The sequence below is a fragment of the Equus przewalskii genome, chromosome 22 (genome assembly GCF_037783145.1).
Source record: "Equus przewalskii isolate Varuska chromosome 22, EquPr2, whole genome shotgun sequence".
NCBI classification, from domain to species: Eukaryota; Metazoa; Chordata; class Mammalia; order Perissodactyla; family Equidae; genus Equus; species Equus przewalskii.
The window spans coordinates 48,363,677-48,384,725 of record NC_091852.1 but is presented as its reverse complement, the minus strand read 5'-3'; the positions used below and the strand labels follow the sequence as shown (position 1 = coordinate 48,384,725).

Below are 21,049 nucleotides of genomic sequence, written 5' to 3'. Positions count from 1 at the left end.
TCCTCTACTTTATATGTGGGATGCCACCACAGCATGGCTTGACAAGCGGTGCCATGTCTGTACCCGGGATCTGAACCAGTGAACCCTGGCCTGCTGACGTGGAACACACAAACTTAACTGCTGTGCCACCAGACTGGCCCTTCTTTTTTACTTTAAATATTTTCCCCTTTCACCTTATATTTCTCTTGAGGCATTAACTGTTAAAAGTTTATTTTGTGTTCCTTCTCGTTTAGTCTTCAGTTTCATTTTGGAATTAGAAACACTCAGACATACGCTATTCTTCGTGTCTCGTTACAGTTTTCTTCTTGCTCCATATCTCAGTGCATTTTGAACTGGAAGCTAGCAGCCTGGCTGTGTTCTCTGGGCACTTGTCTGGCGTGCTGTCATGGGTGATTGTTTTCCTCTTGTAATAACTTCGTATGGGATTTGACCTTTGGTTTCTATTGTTTGTCGTGAGTTTCTTGGGCTGTTAGACGGCCACATGGTGCAGAGCGGATTTTCTAACTTCTGAATGTTTCCTCTTTTCTGTGTAATTGTGTTGGCTTGCTCTCTAAGTTTTCCCGGCTCTGTTCTTTTCCCTGACCATGGACCTTTTTTCCCTTTCCTGTAGATGTGGCTCAGTTTTGATTCTACTCCTAGTAGTGTCTCCTGATGGGAGCTGGTTGATTTCAAGAGTTTGTGATGGTTACCCCAGTCTCTTAAACCCTTTCTGCAGTGCTGGCACGCTGCTTGCTCTTGCAGTCATCAGAACCCTGTAGTGCTGGCTGCTGTTCTCAAATCGGCCCACCTTACTTTCCAGTGAGTACCTCTTGGCTACTTTGGGGTTTTCCTGTTCTTAGACCAGTCAGACACCCCATGGCTTGCCTCTGTTTACTTCATGTGGCACAAATTGATACGTGCAGATATGGTATCTGTTGGTGGTTTTTCTTCACGTATTTGTATTTTGAGGTTTGTGAGGATACTTTGTTGCCTAATTTTGTTATATATCGTTGTCCATGGGATTTTGGTTTTGCTTTAAATTTGCAAGAGTAGTGTAGATAACTCTCATAGACCCTTTACCAGATTTTTAACATGGTGCCACTTTTGCTCTGTCATATTCTTTTTTCTGTATTTTTGTGTCTATATACACACATTTATGGTTCTGAGCCATTTGAAAGTTTATTAAATACATTTTTGCCTTTTACCCTTTAAGTGTGTATTTCCTAAGAACCAGGATGTTCCATTATACAAACACGGTTCCATTATCAAATTTTGTAAATCTAACATTGCTACAATGTTCCCTACAGTTCATGTTCCAATTTTGTCAGTGTGGAATTTTCACTTACTTCAATAGTGTCAACTACCCTAGTAATGTCCTTTTTAGCACGTTTTCCCTTTCAGTATAGAATCATCATATGTGCCATTTGTTTGACATGTCTCTTTAGTCTCCATTAATCTGGAGCAGTTCTCAGCCTTTCTTTGTCTTCCATTATATTGGCAAATTTGAAGAAATGCAGGCCAGTTATTCTATAAAATATTCTTCAGTTTGAGTTTGTCTGATGTTTTCCTCATGATTAGATTCAGGTTATAGATCTCTCATTGGAATACTATGTAACTGACACTGAGTATTTCTCAGAGTACCACAAGGGAGTCACATGATGTCTATCTACCCCTCATTGAGGATGTTGCATTTGATCGTTCAGTCCAAGTTTTGCCCGTTTCCTCTAATTTATTTTTACTATGTTTCAACTAGCAGAGAAAAAATAATCTTTGTGGAGACGCTTTGAGATCATGTATAAATAGCCTGCTCCTCCTCCTGGAAATTTCCCCCATAGAATTAGCATTCGTTCATGATTCTTGTTGGCACTTATCTTTACTGTGCTGCATGTGAAATAAAGATCTTCTAGCTCCACTGCTTCCCTCTTAGTCTTTTTTTATCATTGCTGTATTAGTGTATTTTTAAAAGTTTACCCTTGCTAGTGATCTAAGCAATAAAAAGTAAACCAAATCAGACCATTTTTCATTGTTTAAATTCACTTTTTGTTTTAAGTTGGGAAATTTTGAGGAAGCAGGCTCATCTACACTGCTGGTGGAATATAAATCTTTGCAGCCTTTATGCAGAGTATTTTTGAGCAGATGGTGTGAAACTGCTTTTAACATTTTTCTAGACATTTCTTTGGTTCCCTGGTTTCACATCTTTGTATTTATTCTAAGAAAGCTATCATGGATTTGTATTATACAAATGTACATGTAAGAGTGGATCTTCGTAGTGTTTAGGTAGTAATGAAAAATCTGTAGAGTAAGTAAAATGCAGGACCTATCCAGTGGAATTGTTATGTAGCCAATAAACGCTATGATATCAATACTCACACATTGTGTGTGTGTCTGCCTACAAAGTAGTATGTTTCGTATTCTGTTTTTGACATCACAGAAAAATACGTAAGTGGCAAATAAGTAGTTTTGGTACTAGAAGATTACGTTATGGGTCATTGGAATTTTTTGTGGGGTGTGTGAAAATTTTGTAATTTAAGGAAATTTAATGGGAAGCGATGAGCGTTAGTATGTTTGGATTGGAGCAAGGCTGAATGAATATGAGTAACATAGAATTTTTAGGTTTGAGACTCTGGGAGTTGAAGGTATTGGTATTAGGGAAATGGGGCAAAAATTAATCGTAGGCGTTCAGCACCAGAGGCATCAATGGTTTACTTTCATTCCTGAAAGGTTGCCTTTACCCAAAACCCAAATGTGTCATGTGGAAGTGTCCTCTGGTCCTTTGTTTTTCCCTTTCACTCAGTGAGTTCACGCCTCTGGTCCTTTGGCGCAGTGCTGGGACTTGTCAGTCGGTTATGGGTCAGAGGAATGAGTGTCTGATGTGCATGCAGGTGTAGTGAGAGTGTAGGTAGGGCCCTTGTGGATACTGGGGAGGATTGAGGTAAAATTTGCAGCACGTACACACACTGAGTTTCTGTACAGAGATCTTTCTGGTGTATCTGCAGCAGGTAAACTGAGGCCACAGCAGGCCTAGGCTAGGGTGACAGGATTGGCAATTAGATTGGAGGGAACAGGCCAAAGTTGGCTGGAGCTGGTACAATCAGCCACCCACATGGACCGGGAAGCCCTTGGGAAAAGTGTTTTTACGATGCCAAAAATACTAACAGAACTGCCCCACTCTCCTTCCTCAGGCGAGATTCTTTGAAATGAATGTGTGTTAAAAATTGTTTATTATTAGATCCTTTGTAGGTTTTTTTTTCTAGGATCGTTCAATAATTTAAGCTGTTTAACTTTTTAAATATTGATGTTGCGAGTTAGTATAGATTTTAGCTAACAAGGGTCACTTTTGCAATAAACTAATTTGGAGTAATTGTAGATTTACCAGAAAGTTGCACAGAGGTCGAACAGATGTTCCTGTATGCTCCTCACCTACTTTCCCTGTTGTCGTAGTCATGGTACCTTTGTCAAAGCTAAGAAACCAAATTGATAGATTACTATTAACACTGCAGAAAAGAGTAACTTTTTTTTATGCCTAATTTTTTGTTGCCAAAAATATCACAAAAGGAAACCTCAAAAATTCAGTAATTTGTTTTTTTTAAAAGGATTTTGAGTGAAAAAAGCAACTGGAAAGGAGTTTTCTGCAGAGGTGACTAGTGCTTGAAAGTTTCTTTTTTACAAATTTTGTTAAAACTGTTGTTTTTATTGTGGTTAAAAACAATTTTATTTAGATACATACAGCCTTTTCTCTTAAACTGACGTTTGTGCCAGTCTTCCTGTACTTTATGTGGGATGCTGCCACAGTGTGGCTTTGCAAGCGGTGGTAGGTCTGTGCCTGGGATGCGAACCTGCAAACCCCTGGCTACCAAAGTGGAGCACGTGAACTTAACCACTATGCCACTGGGCCGGCCCCTAGAATACCTTTTTAGGGTTGACAGCAGACCTTTTTTGCTTTTTGACAGCAAGGATGGTTCTAAGCTTATGTTGTGGCAGTTTCCACCCCTTCCTGTTCTTCCACTATTTGTTTTGTTTTGAGGAAGATTAGCCCTGAGCAAACATCTGCCACCAATCCTCCTCTTTTTGCTGAGGAAGACTGGCCCTGAACTAACATCCGTGCCCATCTTCTACTTTATGTGTGGGACGCCTGCCGCAGCACGGCTTGCCAAATGGTGCCATGTCCGTACCCGGGATCCCAACCAGCGAACCCCGGGCTGCCGAAGTGGAACGTGCAAACCTAACTGCTGAGCCACCAGGCCGGCCCCTCTTGCACTTTTTCTTGTACTTTTTACTCCATCTCCCCGAGGGAAGGAAAATTCAAATGAGTCACATGGCCAAGGAAGATGAACAATAACTTTAGGTCACTTGGCCAAAGGATGGGACCTTGTTGAGGTCTTTAAGAATATAGTTAATCATGGGGCGAGCCCCGTGGCCAAGTGGTTAAGTTTGCACATTCTGCTGCGGTGGCCCAGGGTTTTGCTGGTTGCGATCCTAGGCATGGACATGGCACCGCTCATCAGGCCACACTGGGGCAGCGTCCCCACATGTCACAACTAGAAGGACCCACAACTAAAAATATACAACTGTGTCCTGGGGGGATTTGGGGAGGAAGCAGCAGAAAAAAAAAGATTGGCAACAGTTGTTAGCTCAGGTGCCAATCTTAAAAAAAAAAGGATGTAGTTAACCAATATGTCTATTACCATAGTGCTGTTTTACTTCAGAGTGTTTATCTGTTTGCACCAGATTTTGGCATCTAACTTATATTTTTGATGCTCAAATCTTTAACAGTCGTGTGTGCTTTCCAGGCAACAGCTGAACAGATGCGTCTCGCTCAAGTGATCTTCGATAAAAATGATTCAGAGTTTGAAGCTAAAGTGAAACAGGTATGTTCTGGCAAAGGATACTGTCCTTTTTTGTAATCTATTCTTATTTGCTTAGAAAGACAATTTCATTAGAGATTTTAATTTTAAAGTATGCTTCTTGCTTTTTCTCAACTAATTGGTTTTAGCTTGTGATTAAATGCCTGTATTGGTGACTAGAATGAAGGAATTGAATATGTTCATCCTCGTGGCAGTAGAATCTTTCTGAGTTACTAGTGTTACATGTGAACCATGAGCTAGACATTTGTGAAAACACATTGACGTTGTCTGTACCTGTGTATAGAAAGTATACTTAGTGTTTGGCAAGTTCTCAGAAAATTTTGTTTAATGTTAAGGAAGAGCTGAATTGCCTTTTCATACGTGGTGGTGATGCCAAACATTGGAAAACTAGGAAAATTAAATCGTACAATGATGTCTTCATTTAGGATTTTAATGAGAGGCCTTTTTGATAACTTAATATTAATTTCAAATCCTTCTTTCCTCATAAGACTTCTTTTCTCTTCAAGATTCTAGAAACCAAGCTATAACCCTTAACCTTGGTCCAACTTTTGGTAGAGGTCTGCCAGTACGTGTTCCTTGGAGCGAATGTCCCACAGTGAACTCTCTAGCCCTTTACTATGTAAACTCTTTGTTCTTACTTATAGTGGCTGTCATCAGGCTAATGGTAATATTGTTGGAAGGCCATGAAAAGGATTTATTAAAATTATAGAACTCATTCTCTGGAATGAGGTTTATGTACAGCGTGAGACATACTTTTACATGTTATACTACCTTTTATCTAAACAACGTAGCAGATACACAAGAAAGAACACTGGTTGTGGAGTTCAGAGTTTAAAATTTTTACTTTAGTTCTTTCTCTTACTAATCCAGTCACCAGGGGAATTTTGATGCTTACTGTGCATCTTAACAATTGCATTTGACAAGTATTGGGTTAGTATAGATCATTGATAAAAACCTGACATTATTAGTAGATATCCAAAGACCAAAGCACTGGAAAGCTGAAGAGTGTGTAGAACGTTGGCTGCGTAACACAGGGAAGAAAACAGAGACAGAACGGTGAAGAGCAACGAGCTGTTTTCATGAGATCAGGAGACCCGGATTCCAAACGGGCTTTGCTGTTAATTTGTTTTTTGACCACAGACAAATCAATTCAAGTATTGGGGTCAAACCATGTTGCAGTGCAGCTAGTACATACTAAAGTAGTTACATGTAGTTAAAACACAGCGGATACGTAAATCATACATTTATTCACTGATCATTGAGAAACTTGTATTGTGCCTAATCTGTGATTGTTTCTTGTGATGAAAATGTTAAGTAGCTTATTTTTCCTTGTTAAAGAGAATGCACTGAGGAGATTTCTTTGATTACTTCAAACATAGCACCCTATTGAAGCTGCTCGAGAAAAGGTCTAGGAGTGTGTTTGTGATAGCTGCAGAATTCCACTCATGAGCCCTGAGGTGTTAAAACGTATTACGTATGTGGAGTGTTCTAATCCAAGCAGTGGTAGCCCAGGTAGGGAACGTTGTCCTGTGCAAAACAGTTGGATGGGATGTTCTGTTAATGGCAGCCACATACACTTGGTCTTTGGGAAACATATAGTCCCATTTAATAATATGTGAGTAGTTCAGAATTTTGGGACTCCCAGGCCACTGAACTAAGTTTGAGCAGTCTGATAGCCAATCTTGAGTATTCTGAGAATGTTGGTATATACATGTGTGTGTTGCTGATTAATAGTCTGATACTTCGTCAGCTTGGAGAAGGGTTGATTTGTAGTTTGACTCTGCCGGGATTGGTGAAAAGACATGGGGTGGCTACAAAAAACAGATAAACCTGTTTGTTCTTGAATTGTAAGCTCAGCATCTGGAAGAGGCCATCTTCATGTGGGAGGATTGCATAATTTCTGTCTTACATAGAAGAACCTCAAAATTAATATCGAGTGCCATTTCTGGGTCCCCCTAACGATTTTCTTATAATTTCAACAGCTTATGGAAGTGACAGGAAAAAATCAGGATGAATGCATAGTGGCCCTTCATGACTGTAATGGAGATGTGAACAAAGCTATTAATATATTGCTGGAAGGGAATTCAGACACGGTAAGTATTATTAATAGATTTGCAGTGCTAAGATTTGTCTCCAATTCCATACTGCATTTTCAGCTTCACCTTATTTGGGGTAGCGTGGTGGGTGGTGGTGGAGGGGATTATGGCTGCAATTCCATATTTGTTTTAAGACCAGAAAGAACACGAACCTGAAATTATTGTTTTTGTTATATATGGTTTTTTCATGAAGTCATAGAATCTGAAGACTCAAAAGAGAACTTGGTCATCTGCTCCAGCCTTACATAGTTTCCAAAATTCTCCGGACATGTCGACATTTTTACCACCTGAAAAACTTCTCTTGGCTCCGCTGCTTTTTATTCTATTCATCTTTTATTTTATTTTATTTTTTTAAAGATTTTACTTTTCCTTTTTCTCCCCAAAGCCCCCCTGTACATAGTTGTATATTTTTTAGTTGTTGGTCCTTCTGATTGTGGCATGTGGGACACTGCCTCAGCATGGCTTGAGGGCCACCAAAGTGGAGTGTGTGAACTTAACCACTCTACCACGGGGCTGGCCCCAAACCTCAAATTTTATTTGTGTACTGTTAAAAGTTTTTACATGGTTTCTTTGGATAACTGAATAGGGAAAGTTGTATTCCTGAGATTTTAGGGTGTCATTTTGTGTAATTTTGTAGTCTTTGAGCTAATTGGTGTATTAACAGGTTGAAGGCTTACTACTGAGGTAGGTGGGGGTGGCAGAGAGTGGGAACTTGGGGAAATGGCATTTACTTTATTCTTAGATCAACATAGGAAAAGCCTCTTTGGTGGGACAGCATATAGTGTATGTCATTCAGCTAGTTGCTGTAATCTTTTGTGCTCTATATAGCAACAGGAGCTTAGCAAGTGGTTTGCTGTCTTTATCATCAGAAAGTAGAACTCTATGGAAAAGAATTAAAATGGTAGGGAGCAAGCATAGGTAATTAGGTTTGAAAGATACATGCACACACCCTTGGTATTTGTACACACTTTGAATGACAACTCTTATCTTTGATAGACTTCATGGGAGACTGTAGGAGGGAAGAAGAAGAATTTCGGAAAAGAAAGTTCAGAAAACAAAGAAAATAGAGAGAAGAGAAGTGAGAGAGAAGTGAATCGTGGACGTGGAAACAACAACCGGAAAGGAAGAGTTGGCAATCGTGGGAGAGAATGTAAGCACAGACCTTTATCCTCAACTTCGTATTATGAAAATTGTCATGCATACTGAAAAGCTGAAAGAGTGGTCCAACGAATGCCCGTAAATTCAGTTTCTCAATGCAGCATTTGTTATTATAGTTAACACTTAGTACTGAGCTACAACTACGCAGTTCCTTAGCATCCTAACTGATGCAGTTTCATATCAGCACCGACCTGGGCAGTTGTGCGTCTTAAGACTGCCTGCTGTTATGAATCAAGTGCATGTCTAATTTTAAGGGAGGTTTTTCATTTATTAACAGACGAAGCTGTTTATTCTTCCCCACTTACAGTGACTTACTGTACAGACGAGGGTTGGATCGAGAGGAAGGGTTGTTGAATAGAGAAGACTTGTGCAGTACTTTCCCTTTGACCCAGATTTTGGCATCATTCACCCAAAACAACACTCACTACCTGCTGTGCAGACATACCAAAGTAGATAAATTGTAAATGAATAAAATGGAAATATTTAACGTATCACCTTAGAGACTTCCGCTGGTTTATTTATTTATTCCACAGATATTTCTTGAGTACCTACCATGTAGCATGTACTCTTAGAGGCATACAGCAATGGATACAATAGGTAGAAATCTTTGCCCTCCTAAAACTTAGCTTTTAATGGAGATAGAGTGAGATGTAACAATAAAAAAGAGAGTGTATTTCATATTAATATTATAATATTTTAATGGTGTTATGTAGAAATTATGCTATTGGGAAGAACAAAGGCAGAAAGATAGGGATTATAGGGAGAGGTTTGGCAAATTTAAATGGAGTGGCCAAGGAAGGCTTCACTGACGATTTGTGGGAGGAAAGCCCTGAAAGAGGTGAGGGGAGCAAGCTATGCCACTAATGCTCAGAAAATTTATGTATTATATAATTAATACCAACATAGGGATGAGGAGAAGAAAAGACTGTGTTGGCATCTTGTGGACAGCATCCTGGAAATACCTGTCTTGCACACTAATTTTTCCAGCAACTTCATATTTCCTTGGTATTGCTGTTCTGCTATTCTATACCTTTCCAGGCTTTGAGCCTAAGCAATGAGCACATTTTGGGGTGCCTTACATAGTTGCATAACAAGGGGGGTTTTCTGAAGCAAACTTACTTTAAGGGAGGGCAAATCTAAATAGAAGAAAGAAGTGGCATATCATTGTGATTTCTTCTCAGAATTTTCACCTATGAATTAAGCAAGATGTGCTGTCGTTCAGTTTTTGGGCCACTCTTACTTATTTTTTTTTCCCCGTTTTTCGAACCCTGTGGTTAAATTTTAGTCTTTAAAAAAAACCTTTTTGTCCTCGTCTCTAGTAGCTGTCTGGTATGATTATGTACAAGGGGTGCTCTTTTCTTTCTTAGTTAGAGGCGAAGAGAATGGAATCGATTGCAATCAAGGGGACAAGCCTTCAGACCGTGGCAAGCGAGCCCGTGGTAGAGGTAAGAGGGTAGGAGGAGGGAGTTGCCTGTGACCAGAAGGAGAGGTGGGCTCTTGCTATTCTGACCTTTGGCTAAGGTGTGGCATGGTGCTCTGAAAGAAGGGTCATCTTCTGAAATCTTCTGATTTGTTTACTGCTGCTTATGCATGCGGTGTTTGTGTTATGTAATTTTGAGGAAGCCTATTGGTTGTTTTCATATGAGCTGGGAAGGTCCTTTAAACGAATAATTTAAACTTGAAGCTCTGACCAAAATGTCATTATTAAATTCTCCTGTGTTGGACTGTAACAGCTGTGTTTTACCCAGGTGATACTGGTTTTAAAATTCAAATTATTTACCTATTGATTCCCCTCTGCCCTGTTTTCTGTTAGTAATCATTTCTTAACATTTATTAATTTGAGATATCATTAAACCACTTCAGGAATGTGGTTTCGCATTCTTAGAGTGGTGACCGAATTTTCTCAGAGTTATAAAATCAAGACACATGATGTAATGATGTGCAGGCCTTGTTTTGGTTCAGTGGAGAAGCTGCCTGAGTTGATGGACGTTTTGTTTGATCTGTTCTTCAATGCTCTTGTGGCTGTTCTCCAAACGAGCATTTCATTTGATCAGAAATACTAGTAAGTGTAGAAATAATGTAGGTAGTACATGTACGACTAACTCCCTTGGCTGTTCATTCACCCAACTATCATTTACTAAACTTCTATATGGACCAAACGTAAATGATTTCCAGAGATCAGAAGAGGGCAACATTGTGTACTAATTTGCCAGGCACAGTCAAAGATTGGAATTATCTAACAAATTTTAATTATAATTCCCTTTTCTAGACTTTTTTTTATTATGATCAGTTTCAAGCATAGACAAAAGTGGAGAGAACAAAGGGGAACCCCACGTCCCCTCACTCAACACCACTTAAGGATTTTAGCCATGTTTGCTTTCTTATGTCTATTTCCTTCCTTCCTTTCTTCTCTGCAGAAATATTTTAAAGTAGATTTTTTTGGTCGCTTCACCCCTAATTACTTTGGTAAGCACCTTTGAAAAATGTAGACACTTTCACCTGTAGCCATAATGCTATTTTCACACCTAAAAGTATCACAGTAAACTTTTATTATCTAATACTCAGTTCATACATAGATTTCCCTGATTATTTAAAAAATGTCTTGTTGTAGTTGATTTCTTTGAATCAAGATCCAGACAAGATTTATACAGTACATATTTTGATTCTCTTTAATCTACAGTAGATATTCTCCACCTTGTTTTGTACCTCCTTTTTCTCCTTACCATCGATTTATTGTCAGAACCATGTCGTTTGTCCTATAGGATGCCACATTTCACATTCTGCATTTGTCTCTTTGTTCCTTGTGGTGCCATTTAGCTTATTGCTCTAGCCTCGTGTTTACTGTAAATGTAAGTTAGCCTAAAAGATGAGCTTCAGGCTCAGTTTTTTAGGTAAGCATGGGTAGTGTTGTGTGTTCTATATTGCATCGCATTAGAAGGAACTTTTATAAAGTCTTCCTTTTTATTTTTTAGTGACGTCTAGTAAGTGTAGAAATCAATGAGTTGTTCATTTTTGGTGAGTTTATTTATCAGTGGATTTTAGGTTGACTGCAATTCTTAACATAATCCTTACCTTGGTTTTTATAGTTCAGTTTTTAAAAGACTTCTCTCAGAAGTCAAGAAGAGGACCGCAACATATGTCAATCCGCGTTGTGATTCTCTTTGTGCCGAGAGCAGTCTGCTTGGGGAGCGCTGGACTCTGCTTTGTCTCCAATGTCGAGGGCTGTAGCTAGTTCTGCCAGTACTTTTTTGGTGAAATGAGTTTCGTGATGTTTACCTGAGTCTTTAGAATTACCTGTTTATGGAGTGTTTTTCTTTCTGTGAGGTGGACGAAAATGGAACAAATAATAATAGCTAACATGTAATGTGCTTTATTGTGTAGTAGGCATTTTGCTCATAATGTACGTGTGTTTTCCTTTAATTCCTCAGTAAAACTTTCTGAAGATTGTTGTGTTGCTGTTATTCTCGTTTTACAGGTGAGAGAACTGAGTCTTGAGAGAGGCAGAGTACTCGCTCAGGGTCAGAGTTGGAACTAGTGCCGTCTTGTTCTGGAATCTGGTTCTTCAGGGAGACGGAGGGAGGGTCAGAGTGGGCAGTAGACTGGCTATCTGCCTGTTGCCTCCTTCTTTCCTCAAGGATTACAGACTTCTTTTGAACATTAGAGGTGGGGGTAAATAGGTTTTCTTTATGAAAAGATGAAGCACTTAACTAGTGGGAAGCCCTGAAGCCAAGTCCTCTTGAGACAGTGGAATAGCTTATGAGGGACTCTGGATTGAAAGGAGCTGAACTGAGTAAAATCTTAGTGATGACACTGGCTTGCATTAAAATCCCTAATTCATACATGTCTACTTTGAGGAAAGAATGTAAAGTGTGGGTATTGGACTCAGATTGACTTTTTGTACACACAGTTAGACTTAAAAAAAAATCAGTTTACCCTCCCCTACATAAACAAATTTTAGTGAGGTATAGTTTTTATATTGTAACAGCTATATTTAAATATATTTAAACAGGCTATTGGAGGGTAGTGATCTGTGTCTGGAGATTTCTTTGAATGGCTTAGTATCCCAAATCCAGCACAGGGCAAGAAGGAGGAAAACATTTATTCACTACCCAGTGGTGCACAAAAACAATTACGTTGCTTAGTGAGTATTAGTCAAGTACAGTTTGATCGTAAGTGAGCAGTGATGCAGGACAGATGGTTTATGTCACTTTCATAATTAAAGGATAAATGTCCTTTGTTTTATGTAACATGTACCTTCCCAGAAGTTTGGTTGTCGGTCATTTAGTGTCTTAATTTACTCGCTTGTGGTTTGTTGAATTAGTCTTAAAACAGTTGATAGTTCTATCCCTTTCCAGTTACTTTTGGCTCGTTAGGTAGTATGTGTACTTTAAGGTCTCCATTCTATTCATTCTTCACTTTTTTTTTTTCCTGCTTTTTCTCCCCAAATCCCCCCAGTACATAGTTGTATATTTTAGTTGTGGGTCCTTCTAGTTGTGGCACGTTGGACACCACCTCAGCGTGGCCTGATGAGCGGTGCCATGTCCGCACCAGGATCTGAACTGGCGAAACCCTGGGCCACAGGAGTGGAGCGTGTGAACTTGACCACTCGGCCACGGGGCCGGCCCCTAATTTTGACCATATTTGTGGGCTCCTCTTGTTGACTTCACATTGGCTCTGTCTCAGAACACTAATCTGCGTTTGTGATTAAATTTGCTAAAATTTCAAGATGCTGTAAATTACAGTGTCACTTTTTTCTTCCTTAATTTTGCCTTATCTCTGTAGTATTGGCTTAAAAAATACTATGAAACAGCATGGATTTAATACTTTTTGGATAATTTATGTTAAGAATTCGGTGATCTCAGTATTACATAAAATCATACATATCATAATGAGGGAGTGTGTTTTCTAGCATGAAAACTATGACCTGTAGTAAATGAAGTCAAGTTAAATGCCTTTATATGCCTAGTTTTTCTATACTTTTCTCTGAATGTTTGCCCTAAGAATGTTTAGAGGAGCAAGAATCAGTATGATACTTGTAACAAATAATTTTCCTGTAATTCATTTACAGTTTGTGGAAAGGGATGTTGTGAGTTGTGTGTTTTTGTGAGAAAAGCAGCCTCTTTAGGGAGGAGAGGAGCAGTGGTGTTAGGCTGCCCTCGTGTCCTGCTCTTTGCTTTTTGGAAACAGCCTGGTAGTTGGTGTGAAAACCTTTGAAACTTTATAAATGTTGACCATTCAGTGGTACTTGGCCATCAAATAGTATTGTGACTTTTGTACAAAATGTGGAATTTAGCTGATACTTATTAAGTATCTACTGTATGACTGGACGTGCCCCTGAATGATACTGACTTAATCCTGAGTTTAGATTGAAGACCATGTTAAAAATCCATGAGATATGGAGTATTCTGGGTAAAGTTCTTTGTTATATGCCGTGTAATAATTAGTGAAAAAACTAAGCATAATTCTGTGTTCCAGGACTTAAAACTGCTTACTACTGTGTATATTTAGGAACAAGTTTTTATAGAGAAAATCCCAAATTTAGCACTGTCACAGTAAAAATAGAAAGGTGGTAAGAAAGATTGATGGCATCTATACTCCTGTTTTTTTAGGCCTTAGACCTCAAAGTGCCCCCTTTGGGAGAGAAAGAACACGAACGGTAAGCAAGAGAATAGAATGACTTTATTGGCCACTAAATTTTGCTGTGCCCCTTGGGTCAGAGCACTCAACTGTATCAGACCAATATCGTTTGCCTAATTACTGCTCACCACCTGTTTTGGTTAGAAGATCAGTGCTGTGGAATTCCTTTGTGTTAAGGTTTTAGGACTACGTAAGATCTGGGAGAGGTTTTTCTTTCCCAGGGTTTTTGGTCCTTGAGGTGCTTCTCCTGGCTTTAATGGGCTTCCTAGAGAAATGGTCAGATCTTCATGAGTGAATTCCCCTCCTAAACTATTTACCCTTCAGTTTGGCCCTTTGAGTGTAAGGATCTAGTCACAGTACTTGGATTGGTTGCTTAGGGACATATTTAAAAATTAAAGACTGATTAAAGATTGACCCTTGTTACTAGTTGAACAGATTTCTTGTTATAAAAAACACACCTTAGAGGCCAGCCCTGTGGCTGAGTGGTTACGTTCATGTCCCTCGCTTCTGTGGCCCAGGGTTTTGCTAGTTCACATCCTGGGCACGGACCTAGCACCAGCCATCAGGCCACGCTGAGGCAGCGTTCCACATGCCTCAACTAGAAGGACCACCCTAAAAGATACAACTATATACTTGGGGGCTTTGGGGAGAAGAAGAAAAAATGAAAATAAAAAAATAAAATCTTAAAAAAACAAACACAATAAAACCCCACACACATCTTAGGGGACAGCCAGTGAGTTGGAGAACTTGGGTAGAGGTGGGAGTTAGGTTGGCTTGTGTTATTACCTTGATGTAGAGTGGATGTGTTTACTTTGGTTTTATTTAGGCAAATAAAACTGAAATAAATAAAACTGAGGCCAAGTAAAAAAGACCATTAAAGTTTTCTTAATCATAATTGTCACAGAGGAATTCTCTAAGGGATTGCTTTTTTACTTTTTCATGTTTTTTCTGGACTGCATGGTGATTGTTCATATAATTTTCCTGTTGGTAAATTTAACAATGAAGAAGAACAGAATGCAAACAATAAAAAATATGGTTCGGGGGCCAGCCCGGTTGTGTAGTTGTTAAGTTAGCATGCTCCACTTTGGCAGCCTGGGGTTCACGGGTTCGGGGGCACAGACCTACACAGTGCTCATCAAGCCATGCTGTGGCAGCATCCCACACACAAAATAGAGGAAAACTGGCACGGGAAAACGATCCCTTAGCTCAGGGCCAATCTTCCCTCACCCAAAAAAAAACACCAAAATCCAGTAAGCTAATATGACACCAGTGAAATAATTTTTAAAAAATACGGTCCATTTGAATGGTGTAGGTGAAAAAATAAGGACTTAATTTTCCTAGTCAAAATCTCTCAGAATAGCTTGATACAAAACCAGCTAGTGAGACCGAACTGTTGCCTCTTGTTCTTGGTGGGTTGTGTTACACAAGAGTGAGGAGGAGCCAGATTTACACTGAACCCTTTGGAAAATCATTCCTGTAGAGTGTATCTTTCATAAGATTTTTGAGTATTGGAATTGAAATTGAGGATTTGGTCAAGGATTTGAATTAAGGTCGAATGACTAGAACGTCAAGTGCGTATGTCTCCCAGCAGGGCCTTCGGGGCTTTGTAGTGAAAGAGGGGCTGCTGGCTTTTGGCAGCTCTACTGAGCTTTTCTAGGACCTTCCTGAAGCTTAGCTCCAGGGTTGTAAAGATCTGCAAGGAGTGGACCTGTGTTGATATCAGCCCCTTGAGTGATGATCACAGGGGAAGGAGCAACTAAAGTGTTCTTTCAACCATTATTCTGAAAAGCTGAGAGCAATTCACTGTTTCAGGGTGGATAGTGTATAGGTGGTATTTTTTTATTTTTATTAAGATTATGATAGTTAACAACCTTGTGAGATTACAGTTGTACATCATTATTAGTCATGTTGTAGGTACACCACTTCACCCCTAGTGCCCTCCCCCCACCCCCCTTTCCCCTGGTAACCGCCGATCAGTTCTCTTTGTCCATATGTTAACTATAGGTGGTATTTTTTGTAGACTACGTCAGTATATTTAAAGATTTTATTTATTTATTTTTAAAGATTTTATTTTTTTCCTTTTTCTCCCCAAAGCCCCCCGGTACATAGTTGTATATTCTTTGTTGTGGGTCCTTCCAGTTGCGGCATGTGGGACGCTCCCTCAGCGTGGTTTGATGAGCAGTGCCATGTCCACACCCAGGATTTGAACCAACGAAACGCTGGGCCACCTGCAGTGGAGCGCGCGAACTTAACCACTCGGCCACGGGGCCAGCCCCTACATCAGTGTATTTAAAAAATCATCTCTGGGCTTCTTGCCTTCAGATATTTTAGACTTGCAGACTTTGTATAATGTAGGCCTATATTTCCTATATCTTCTTCCATCCTTTGTTTGTATTTTGGGGTGTATATTTTTCCTAAAGTATATTATCTCATTAGTTTTTGGTCTTGGTATATTTAGGAGCTCCAAAATAATGTAAAATTTAGTATGGCTTATTTTTGTTGGCTGTTTTATTTCACTTTGTGTTGAATGTGCTTATGCAGAAAGAGATAGTAAAGTACTTTTCATACTTCATGGGATAGCACCATCTGATTTTCTGTGCTGTAGCAGAATGTGTTTATTTTTTAGCGTGACACTCATCTTGAAGGTTAGATTACATTAGACACTTATTTTTATGTTATCTAAATAAGTGAGAAGTTATAGTAAGTGACTCCTACTCTTTTAGTCCTATATATTTCTTTATCTTGCTTATTGGTGCATGGTTTGGTAGTGTGTGGGTACTGTTTCTGACTTCTCTTTTGTCAAGATTGAGTCAGATCCGTTAGTGAATAATACTTGAAGTTGCAGAGGAGTGGTTTCCTTCTGAATGGAGGAAAAATAATACTGTGAAAGAGGCAATAATAGTTTACTCCCTAACCTTTCCCTTTTACTTTAGCTTGTTTACCTCACTGTTTTGTATTTAGACACCCCAATTAGTTCCTCTGCTTTTAAAAGTAACGAATACGTGAATACGGTCTATATAGTATAATTGAAAAGGAATTATTGAGCACCTACTGTGTGCTAACATTCGAGCGTTTATTTTTGAATCTTCTACAGTGCCTTCTCGGGTCCTGGTACAAAAAGTATTTGACAAAATGCAGTGCTCTAAAATCAATTGCTGAAGAACTAGGTTGTTTTCTGTAATTGAATAGTGACATTATTATTGCACCTCTAAATATAAGAGTATAATCTATAAAAAAGCTTCGTGTTCATGAAATTGGGGTTACATATCAGTCTTAAATGCAACGACTAATGTTTAGGTACCTATTACTAAATTGTTGAAGATATTGCTGTGAATAAGACATGGTCCCTCACATACTGGGCGGGGAGGGAGGAGGGACAATCAAGTAAAAGCACCATTTAACTTTGGAAAGTGATTGGTGATGTGATCAGCTGTCAGTAGGGTCTCCTTTAGATTGAATGGCCTGGGGGGAGGTCTCTGAGGAGGTGGGTTTAAGCTGAGGAGGAGGAAAGCCATGTGAAAATCTGAGTACAAGCCGAGTAGAAGGAACAGCTAGTGTAAATATGGAAAACAACTTGAGTTTTTCACAGAATGAAAACAACTTAGTGGAGAATAAAATATACACAGATGTGCCTAGGGTGCAGTTTTAACATTTTACTTCGACATAAAAAATGCAATAGACTTTTGCATTATATTCACCCAGATTCCCCAAATTTTAATAGTTTACTACATTTACTTTATCATTTTCTCTCTGTATGTACATATTATTGTTTTTTTCTGAAATCTTTGAGTATAAATTCCAGACCTAATGCCATTTTACTCCTTATAAAAATAGTTTCTTACAGAACTACCGTAATATGATAAAATTGGGAAATTACTATGGTTGCAATCTACAGGCTGTATTCAAAATTTTCCAATAATGGTCTTGATAGCAAAAAAGAAAATATTCTGGTCCAGTATCCAGTCCAGGGTCACACCTCGTATTTAGTTCCAATGTCTCTTTAATCACCTTCAATCTAGAACAGTTCATCAATCTAGAATAGCCCTTTTTTGTGTTTCATGGCCTTGAAACATTGGAAGCATATGGGCTATTTTATGGAATGTCTTTCATATCAATCTGAGAAGTTTCCTCCAGATTAGATTTGTGGTATCTCTTTTTGGCAGGAATACCACAAAGTGATGATAACTATGCTTCTGGACTCATTGTATTAGAGGGTACGTGGCACAGGTTTGTCCCATCACTAGTGGTATTAGCTTTGATTACTTCCTTGAGGAAGGCGGTTTCTGCCAAGGTTCTCCTTTGTAAAGTTACTACCCCTCCTTCATAAATAATAAACATTTTGGGGGGAGAGTACTCTGAGACTACATGTAGATATCCTTTTTTTTGGAGTAAGATTAGCCCTGAGCTAACATCTGCTGCCAATCCTCCTCTTTTTGCTGAGGAAGACTGGCCCTGAGCTAACATCCGTGCCCATCTTCCTCTACTTTATATGTGGGACGGCCACCACAGCATGGCTTGACAAGCGGTGCGTAGGTCTGCATCTGGCATCTGACCTGGTGAACCCTGGGCCGCCGAAGCAGAACGTGCGAACTTAACCGCTGCGCCCCCCAGCCGGCCCCTAGATATCCTTTTCTTCCATCAGACTTTTTTTTTTCTGAGGAAGATTAACCGTGAGCTAACATCTGCCACCAATCCTCCTCTTTTTGCTAAGGAAGACTGGCCCTGAGCTAACATCCATACCCATCTTCCTCTACTTTATATGTGGGATGCTTGCCACAGCGTGGGTTGACAAGCGGTGCCCTGTCCACACCCAAGATCCAAACTGGTGAACCCCGGGCCACCGAAGTGGAATGTGCGAACTTAACCGCTGCACCAGCGGGCTGGCCCCTATGATCATCTTCTGAAACACTGGACTCAGTTTTCTCTGTTAAAAGACACCAGGTTTTTGTTCTCAGTTGTTAGATGAAGATAACTCTCCCAGATAACAATGTAGGGAAATGGTATATACATAGAAAACAGTGTTACTGGTAGTGTTACTAGCCAGGTGACTAGGAAAGAACAATTTTATCTTGCTAAAATTTACAGGCCAGATGGGGTTAGAGTCTTTTGTTTTTGTTTTTTTAATTAAGGTTATGAAAGTTAACATCCTTGTGAAATTACAGTTGTACGTCATTATTAGTCATGTTGTAGGTACACCACTTCACCCCTAGTGCCCACCCCCCAACCCCCTTTCCCCTGGCAACCACCGATCAGTTCTCTTTGTCTATATGTTAACTACCACCTATGAGTGGTGTCATACAGAGTTCGTCTTTCTCTGGCTTATTTCACTCAACATAATACCCTCAAGGTCTATCCATGTTGTTGTGAATGGGACGACTTTGTCCTTTTTTATGGCTGAGTAGTATTCCATTGTATATATATATACACCACATCTTCTTTATCCAGTCATCAGTTGCTGGGCACTTAGGTTGGTTCCATGACTTGGCTATCGTGAATAATGCTGCGATGAACATAGGGGTGCATGGGACTTTTGGAATTGCTGATTTCAGGTTCTTAGGATAGATACCCAATAGTGGGATCGCTGGGTCATAAGGTATTTCTATTCTTAACTTTTTGAGGAATCTCCATACTGTTTTCCATAGTGGCTGCACCAGTTTGCATTCCCACCAACAGTGTGTGAGGGTTCCCTTTTCTCCACAGCCTCTCCAACATTTGTCACTCTTGGTTTTGGATATTTTTGTCATTCTAATAGGTGTAAGGTGATATCCTAGTGTAGTTTTGATTTGCATTTCCTTGATGATTAGTGATGATGAGCATCTTTTCATGTGTCTATTGGCCATCTGTATATCTTCTTTGGAGAAATGTCTGTTCATGTCCCCTGCCCATTTTGTAATTGGGTTGTTTGATTTTTTATTGTTGAATTGTGTGAGTTCTTTGTATATTATGGAGATTAACTCTTTGTTGGATAAATAACTTGTGAATATTTTTTCCCAATTAGTGGGCTGTTTTTTTGTTTCCATCCTGTTTTCCCTTGCATGAAGAAGCTCTTTAGTCTGATGAAGTCCCATTTGTTTATTCTTTCTGTTGTTTCCCTCATGTGAGGGGTTATGGTGTCCAAAAAGATTCTTTTGAAGCTGATGTCAAAGAGTGTACTGCCGATATTCTCTTCTAGAAGACTTATTGTTTCATGTCTAATCTTTAGGTCTTTGATCCATTTTGAGTTTATTTTAGTAAATGGTGAAAAAGAATGGTTGATTTTCATTCTTTTCCATGTGGCTGTCCAGTTTTCCCAGCACCATTTGTTGAAGAGACTTTCTTTCCTCCATTGTAGGCCCTCAGCTCCTTTGTCAAAGATTAGCTGTCCATAGATGTGTGGTTGGGGTTAGAGTTTTAAAAACCTGCTTAAGGTGTCTGGCTTATTTGTGGTTAACACTTGGATGCAGCTATTGTTCTCTTGAGACAGAGATACAGTAATTGATACTGACTTTTCCCAGGGGACTTACAGGATTTTTTTGAATTTTTGGCTGTAGGATATGTATTTCTTTTATAAATTCCTTTCTCTCTTCTCTTTCATGCACATCTTGCTTTCCAGCTCAAGTATTGTAGACATTGTTTAGTGATTTCTTAGCAGAATCCCTTTTTAAAATTTTGCCGCTGTTTTATTAATATATAACTGCTGTTAGTGCCATTTGTTACACATATACCTTTGAAATGAGTCTCTTGTTATAGTAGGTGCATGTGAGCCCACTTATCTAGAGCAGTTGTGTTTTTTCTTTTCCTTTCTTCTTTGGTAATAGTGTTCATTATAGCAAAAAGAAAAATTCTTGAGGTATAATTCGTGTACCATGTATTTAAATTGTACAATTCAGTGGGTTTTAGTATATTCATAGAGTTATGAAACTATCATCATAAACAGTTTTAGAACATTTTCAGACCTCCAAAAGAAACCATGTACACTTTAACTGTCAATTCCCAATTCTTCTATCTGCCTCACCCCCTGCCCCAGCAGTAAACCACCAGTAATTTACTTCCTGTCTCTCTAGATGTGCCTGTTCTGGACATATCAAGTAAATAGAATCATTAAATACATGGTCTTTTGTGACTGGCTTCTTTTACCTGGCATAACTTCTTTTTTTTTTGGTGAGGAGATTGTCCCTGAGCTAAGATCTATGCCAATCTTCCTTTATTTTATATGTGGGACGCCACCACAGCATGGCATGATGAGTGGGGTGTAGGTCAGTGCCGAGGATCCAAACCCATGAACCCCAAGCTACCAAAGTGGAGTGTGTAAACTTAACCACTATGCCACTGGGC

General features: G+C 39.3%; 1 protein-coding gene across 7 annotated transcripts in view; it reads left to right on the top strand.

Moving 5' to 3' along the window:
* The window catches only part of UBAP2 (ubiquitin associated protein 2), a 120,045-nt gene that overhangs the window by 54,759 nt on the left and 44,237 nt on the right, over nt 1-21,049 (top strand). For 4 of the 7 annotated variants that reach the window (XM_008530986.2, XM_070590272.1, XM_070590276.1 and 1 more), the window contains 4 exons: nt 4,770-4,847; nt 6,827-6,937; nt 7,937-8,090; nt 9,466-9,543. In XM_008530986.2, the coding sequence (XP_008529208.2) occupies nt 4,770-4,847; nt 6,827-6,937; nt 7,937-8,090; nt 9,466-9,543 (421 nt within the window). Of the gene's footprint in view, nt 1-4,769; nt 4,848-6,826; nt 6,938-7,936; nt 8,091-9,465; nt 9,544-13,707; nt 13,755-21,049 lie in introns of all 7 variants that reach the window. The other 3 variants (XM_070590273.1, XM_070590275.1, XM_070590274.1) reach the window with 1 other exon arrangement.